Source organism: Opisthorchis viverrini (genome assembly GCF_000715545.1).
Source record: "Opisthorchis viverrini unplaced genomic scaffold opera_v5_119, whole genome shotgun sequence".
In the NCBI taxonomy this organism is placed as follows: domain Eukaryota; kingdom Metazoa; phylum Platyhelminthes; class Trematoda; order Opisthorchiida; family Opisthorchiidae; genus Opisthorchis; species Opisthorchis viverrini.
Genome location: NW_008751775.1, coordinates 15461 through 23402, shown reverse-complemented (window position 1 = coordinate 23402; position 7942 = coordinate 15461). Strand labels below are relative to the sequence as shown.

At 45.0% G+C, this 7942-nt stretch overlaps 1 protein-coding gene across 1 annotated transcript in view; it reads right to left on the bottom strand.

The window, feature by feature from the left end:
• T265_13916 (hypothetical protein) overlaps nucleotides 1–7942 on the bottom strand; it is a gene marked incomplete at both ends in the record, with an annotated part of 22921 nt that overhangs the window by 1298 nt on the left and 13681 nt on the right. The window contains 3 exon segments of the mRNA XM_009171157.1: nucleotides 700–842; nucleotides 1050–1266; nucleotides 3154–3262. Coding sequence (XP_009169421.1) covers nucleotides 700–842; nucleotides 1050–1266; nucleotides 3154–3262 — 469 coding nt within the window.

The following is a 7942-nucleotide window of genomic DNA, read 5'->3' as shown; positions in this document are numbered from 1 at the left end:
TTCTATTCCGTCCGGCAACTCCACCTGTCAGAGTAGATATAGCTAGGAGTTTCCAGGGTTCGACGGTCGGTACCGCCGAACCATCGCCCACGCATCTCGTAGAAACACTACCGTACTATTATCGAACAGGAAGAATTGATGCACGATAGCAGAATGGAAACAGTTTAGACGGCGTCCGCTTGATCACGTGCTCCAAATGTCATATGACCATCTACATAGCGTCTTTAGACCAAGCACGCACATAGTGGGCTGAAAACAGAATATAAAAGTCGTTACCGGCAGTCGACCTGGAAACTCTTGTCTCTCCTGGCAGGGACATAAGACAAGCCCCACGAATCATTGGGCATAGAACCCGAGCTGTTATCTTCAATGCATCAGAATCCACAGGGATGGGGTATGCTGTATCCTACACACGGTCCGCTTGTCCGGCGGCGGGAAGCTCGAAATAACCGAACGTCACTTTGATGTCACAGGCCTATGGTGAAAATGGATGTCGGAAAAGTGGCCAATCAGAGTAGTTTTGGCTTGATGGTTCGCGACCCGTCACAAAGAATTTGGCGCAAACTAAAATTACATAGGATTTATCAAATAGCAATATTGGTTTTGTTCTGTTAACTTTAACTCCTTGTTGCATTCCGCTGTTCTTCAGTGGCAAATTGAAATTGATCCGCAGACCCAGTAGATATGATGGCAACTTACCAAATATAAGTTATCCATTATCACCGGAGACTGTCCACCCACACAGAGGAAAAGTATCACAAGAGGATGAACAAGATAGGCTCCATAAGTCAGTCGGGCCAATGGACGAAACCCTGTCCAGGCGAGAAGCGATTGGATCGAAGCTAGCGAGGAAGAAGTAAGGGAGAGATGAAACTCGGATGAAAAACACGGACATGGAAAGAAAGGTGAGGTCTTCACCAAACAACGTGCGGCAGGTGAAGAAGACAATAGGAAAGGAGACAAATAAGAACGTTTTGGGAAAAAGTAAGCATTAAAACCGGTGGAATAGTTTGACAAAAGAAGGAAAAACGACTAAGCAAGGGACTTACGTGCGTAGCCGGTCGTACACAGAAAACATACAATCGCTATTCCCAAGATGAATACCGGTCGATGCATGGAAGTGTACAAGGCAGACACTCCGATTGATGGGAAGTTCACAGCTTGGCTCACATAACCATAGAGCCCATACAACGTGGATAGACAGAATACTGAGGCCAACGAGAGTAGCACCAGCGAGAAGACAACCATTCCTTGAAAAGACCACCGCTGACGAGGAGAACGGATAAATGGACTGTGTTGTCAATGGTGCTTGGGTGAAATTGACCCTCGTCACAGGACAGGTGCGAACATTTTACATGTGGGGTACAACTTATGACGTTGTTTCTCATTCGTCTATAACCGGCGAAACAAACAGTAATATGAGTAGAGTGAGTAAGCAGCTCAGTAAAGTTTGCACCCTGTAAGTCGTGGATAAACTGTGCATCTTCATTCTCCGAGAAAAATGAATAGAAGGATGCTTAGCTGCTACCCCTGAGCGCTGACCACTGGGACACATACAATTTATTATGGGACGATCATCATAATAACCGAGTGATCCACACTTGGTGTTGCTCGGGAGTAAGATACGGACGCACTGACAAGATAAGGAAAACTTTTTCGTTATTTGCCATCAGTACTGAAGATTGTGACAGGGCCCCCAGCTGAATTGCAACCGAACATCCACGTTCACCCCATTAAAAGGAGGACGGCCACAAGCTGTCCTAAAGGTCTTTTTCAAAGCAAACCTCATAGAATTAATGCAGTGACACTTGCTAACGGTGAGACCAGATGTTAATTACGTGAGTAAAGCAGTTATCTGAAATTCCAGTAGCCGATGCGCAAACACTGAAACTTTCTGGAGCAATGTGTCAAAAAGTTTAACCTACGTTAGCCGGTCAAAATAGTTGGCAGCTAATGAAGGAACACCATCAGTATATACGACACACTCGCAAGTAATCACACTGCTGTAACCGAACTGGTAAGTGTTCAACCACCGATCGGAAAGTCACGGATTCGAGCTTCGTGAGATGCTCACTGCTTCTGCATAGATTGGCACTACTGACAGGACGAAATCGCAAATAGAAACAATCGTATGTGTTGACTCAAATCATCTTAGCCAATTACGTGCCAAGAAGGTGCGAAAAACCCTCTTGATGGATGATCAAAAGTACTACTCGGTCGTGAAATTCAACGTTTAGGTGGGGCTCAAACACAATCTGAATGAAAGCTCATCCTGTATTTGACGTCGGTCCATGCTGGAAAGCTGAGCAACAGCGTGCACTTACAACCTTATTGTGAGACTTGAACACCTGGTCTGTAGTCGAGCACTATATAGTTCGGCTGTGAGTAACGGACAAGAGATTTCGCATGGCTAGCTGATAAAATGGGACGTCTCTGATGGATGGCCTATGTTGCTTGAGGGATTCTCCCTCTTCTCAGGAAGGAGTTATGTGTGACGTTGACGCCATCAGACGTATAAACCGATTTCACCGATGAATTCCAGATTACAACCGGATTCCTGATGTCGATGGACAGAAACAATATCAAAGATTGCCGAGTGGGTTATTCTATATGAGAAAGTTGTAGTGGAATACAACATTCTGCGAAAATCGCAATTTCCCTTGCAAAAATTCCACATCGATCTTCAGAAAACCGGTCCAGGTGCCACACGATGGCTCTGTCGAGCGAGTGAATGAAAATTCACGTCTAGCACGCGGATCCTGTGAAACTGTGTTCAAAAAACAGATTGATACAAACAAGCGAGTATTGTGCCCTACGTGAATGATATGATTGGTCAGATGAATATGGTAGAAAGAAGTGGTGATAACTGTATTTTAGTCCACGTGTCTATTCGGCTTAGCCATCCAGAGCGATTCGCAATTCTTGCGCACACACTGGCAGAACCGACCGTGTGATGATGAGGTGAGCAATCTAGCTTCACAACAGTGCTTGTAAAACATTTCAAAACCACTTGTCGAATATGAGGAAGGCGACTGATAAACGTAGTGGAAAATTTCCCCCGGTTTGTTTGTCCCCTCTCTATTTGAGCGAGAATTTGATCAAATCGCTTATAGTAACAAAACAAAGCTGGAGCTCGTTTTATCAACTGCCTACCTTTGGAGATTTGTACTGCTTCAGAATAATCCAGCCCAGAACCAGACCGATTGCATATGTTCCCCATCGGGTGTACGGTTTAATGTAGATGGTATCAATGTTGTCCGCACTGTCAAGTGGTAGGAACAGGACAATGGAATGGGAAAACAAATAATCCGCGTGAGGAAAGCCCTGTGCATGAATAGGTGGTGAGGGGAAGCGATCCGGTAACCATGAGGCATGTTCCGCAAGTCGCGATGATTCACTAAATCAAAGGGCCATACTGACAACAGCACAGAGTTACAAAAGTTGGGGAGTACATTTCTTCAGCTGTAACGCCTCCTCAATGCATAGCTACAGTGCCACACGAAAAAACACCTAAACCGAGATACTGTCAGGTTTCTCGAGTCCAAACACAAGCAACCGAGATGCCGAACCGCGGATATTACAGTCAGTAAATGAGTTGTCTCGAACTCAGTTATACGAGTTAGGTTAGGACTGATGTTCCTAAGTCAAAACCAACTAAAAGAGATTTTTACTCGCCCACCTTTCTCGTTACGAACAGATCAGATCTTTCGATCGATGCACATCTTTCTACCCATCGAGTTATGCTGAAGAATGAACAGGAGACACGCATACAGGCTTCCAAGTCAGTTTGATCAGTCATTCGGATCGATCCAATCTTTCCGTCGCCCATGATGGGGTTATAGCGTGTAGCGAGCTAACCACTGAAACAACCATGCCTTGTGGGTGGCCTTTGAGACAAGAACTTAGGTTGTGGATCCCGATGCCATCCTAGCCCATGTCCAACAATGAATTGCACGAATACAAATAATGTTAAACGGCGTTTCACTTTAGTCCAGTTAACAATCGCAGGGAACGGAATTCGTTGAATTTCAGTATTTTGTTTTATCTGGTCAGTCGTGTAAAAGAACACTCGGTTAACGACATAAACATGAATAAATAAACTGATTTAGGGGTCAAGTAGGTCAATTATTTTACCACCAAGGCAAGCTAATGGCTCATATCGGAGTGTATCGTGCGCACAAACTCAGTCAGTATGGATTGATCAGGATTCCCTCACCCAAAGCTGGCAGTCTGGGATCAACGTTCCCGGGTTGAATTCTAAAGGACTTTGTCGTTTCAGAGAAGTTTGGTAAACAATCAGTGGATTTATTGCTGGACACAAAAGCTTCGTCAGGCCAAGTGACTAGGTAAGCAGGTTGATCCGGTTTTAAGGCAGTCAGAGAACCGATCCGTGAGATTTCTTATGACCGGCCGACTTGATCAGTGCTGGGCGTCGTTCCACCGTTTCTGTTCGTTGGTTAGAGAGGGCGGCTAACCTTTACCGCAGATTGGTTTGGGGAAGTTGTCTTCGTGTTAAACCCGGGATTTTTCCGGCCTTGATTTTTCTGTCTAGGATACCTTAATGCAATATTCCTTTTGAGGTCGTTCACAGATTTTATTCGCCTGTGTTCGTCGAGAGATGCCAGGAAAATTAGTTCAGGATTAGGGGGTGGAAACGGTTAATTGAATATTACTCTGCTTGGATTTTGTACTTTTAGACTGAACTTCACACCACCTCGTGTCATCCAGGTTGATCTAAAACAGCTCTCCACACGCTTGCCAGTTCTACGCCCTCCATTCTGTTCACGCTGAAATGCTTGGGCGATTTTCACTGCCTCTGCCACCAGTCGCCGTGGGTTGAATCATGGTCCCCTTCTCAGAATGTCCACAATTTCCAAATCTATCTTGTGCTCAGTGTCTAGTGCATGTCCTGCCGTTGCCGAATCTTTGATTCTCGGTGGTCTGTTAATGGATCGCTTATGCTCAACGATTCTGGTGTGTAATTCCCTGGATGCCTGAGGAAGTTTTTGTGGCAGAAGCGAGACGCTTTGCCTTTCTGAAATAGTGACTAACCAATTGGTCCCAAACATCTTCTTATTGACTAAAGGATGTTTTTAGACAACTCGGTGTCTCTGAGATGTTTCACGACCAATGAAGCCAAATGCCGAGCTTGAGGTTACCTTGCCTTTATCGGTTGGTGATTCATGTGAGTCAAGTCACGAGACATGTTACGATGCACTGCCCCAGTCGCTGCAGCCTGATCGGCCGCAAGTTTAGGTGAACAAACATACGACGTCTGGGAAGAAGATATCAGGTGAAGTGCGTGTTGCAGTGCTGAATTTGATTTGCCCGTTACCAATAGAAGGATCAGTTGTGTGGCTAATCGTTCGAGAGTAAAATCTGGTGATTGATCAGATGCACGTTGATCTGTTTGACGAGATTGGCCGTAGTTAGCAACTGTTTCGTCCTCAGTCAGGGACAAATCGTCAGCGCGCAGGTAAGTGGGTATGTTCTTCGTTAAAATATCTTCATACGCGCTTCGAGAGTATACATCCACATGCATGAATAAAGTCAAACCACAAATTCCCTTCATTCTAATTGGATGGAACTTGTACAAACGGATGGAACTGGTATCNACATCTACACCTCAATCGGGCGCTCTGGATAGAAAACGGGAGCACAAACACCGCTGACATCGATGAGCCACCATTTCTTATAACTTTTTCAATCAAGTGAACTGTGGAGCACTGAAGCATCAGTGTCACCGCTGATGCCGCCGTCCCTGGCGATGATGCTTACACCTCCAAGCGCTGAGTCAGAAACTCTGGAGAGATCCAGAAGTCAAGAACATAACTTGCATTGATAAGCCGTCACTTTGCGCTTTTGATTTACCAACATCTGGGACTTTGCTGTCATTCCTAACGGAAATTTGACACCTGTAGGACTTTGGTGGCCCATGCTAGTAGCAAGTGTTTGAACCACTCATAAACATCGATCTCAGTCTGTCTGACCATTCGAGACTCTCCTCATCTTGTGTCCCCACTGCTTCCACTTTTTTTCTATTCCAGTGCATGGGCTGGTCCTGGTATCTGTCCAACGATTTTCAATTCTCCGTAGTTCTCGCTCCCATATTTATCTCCCTAACTAGCTGGTAAGTTGGCCCATGAAGTACTTTTTCTGTTGTCCTGCACCTCCTTTCCGAGTTTCGACCGCTTTCACTCAACTCTCTTGACGTTTCACAATCACGGGTTTTCAGTACATGGAATACTTATGAAGCATGGGGAATGTGATGGTATGTGAGCGTTTCGTGTTTTCTGGTCGGTGGCGGGTCCAATAAGCGGAAAGCGGGCGTTATACGCGCTTCTGAGACAAAGTTCACCACCCGCTTGCAGACCAATTTGGTCAGCTGACCAGTGAAAATATGACCTATTGCCTGATTAAGCCTGAGGAAGTGGAAAACGCGGCGTAGTGGAATAAGACATCGTAATTCGATATTTCGGTTGATGTTGGCTACATTTTTCAATGATTTTCATATCACATTGTGTTCATCCTGTTTAACAAGATCCGAACCGAGATTTGCATGGGACTCCCAAGGCCAAGGAAGCTTAAGGACCACATGAATTTGCTTCTGAATACGTGGTGAGGGTTTCTGGTGTCTTTTGAGACTCGCACTCATTTTGGCTCAGAGTTAGCATAACTAAGCTTTTGGGGTAGTGAAATACACTCATTTGCAAACAAGTTCGGTTTTGCGAGCCTGGAGCCCAGCTGAATCTCTCGTTTATGATGTTTTTCTAAGCAACTGAATGTGTTGCACCAGGCCACATCATGTTTCAGTTGGTGCGATATTCGAGGTATAGCTATACATAAATAGACGTATTACACTAATCATAAGGCATTCTAGACAGATTACCATCCGACGAGTTGGAAAATCAAAGCTGATTATAGGCAGGATATGTTGCACTCCTAATCAAATCTTATTAGTGTGAAGCAATAGTCCACTATCTTACGGTTCTAAAGAGGCCGAACCAGAGCGACTGCGCCTACTGACATATTAAGGTGAGCCTCAAAAGCAGTCATTGGTCTTCGTCAGTGGAGCATATGCGATTGAGCAGACGCGTTCTCAAACGACCATTTTGGGGTCTCCATGAATCGACTAATTCGTGGAAAACGCTAATTCAGGCATCACTCTGAAGAACCTCCTTCTACCATGTACAACGAATCTATCACCATATCCTCTGGCTCTCTCATTCTTTCGGGAATGTCGCGGCTGGGATGACGTTTGCTGCTGGACTCGTGATATCGTCCATTCTGGATACTTTTGGAATCGCCTACAGGAAAGTTTTTCTTCTCGGGACAATATCTTGGTCCGTCACACTCACTGCCTACTCTCCCTATCTGGCTGAACAGCTCTCCTTCTTGAGGATATATGATATATATATATATATATATATATATATATATATGTACGATTATTGTCGCAACCTCTCCGCGGTAGCAGGCAACAGCACAACCGCGCAAGTGTTTCTGAGTAGGAACCAATCCTCGGATCATCAAGCGCAATTTGTATGTTCCTTGGTAATCTCATCGTTGTTGGTACACTTGGAATATTTTGTACCTGCATAAGGATTCTGGATCGAACGAGGTGAATAATCACAGTTCCTTTTTGTCTAGTTAATATTGAATTTTTCCGCGCCAGTCAACCATGACTGGTCGCGGGCTTTAGAGGACATTTCGATTACGGATTCCATCCGTTTTGAACATATCGACACCGGGGGAAGATGTTTTAACGAAGAATTTTTGTTGTCCAATTCGTTGTTGGCATCGGGATCCACAACCTAAGTTCTTGTCTCAAAGGCCACCCACAAGGTATCGTTGTTTCAGTGGCTAGCTCGTTACACGCTATAACCCCATCATGGGCGACGGAAAGATTGGATCGATCCGAATGACTGATCAAACTGACTTG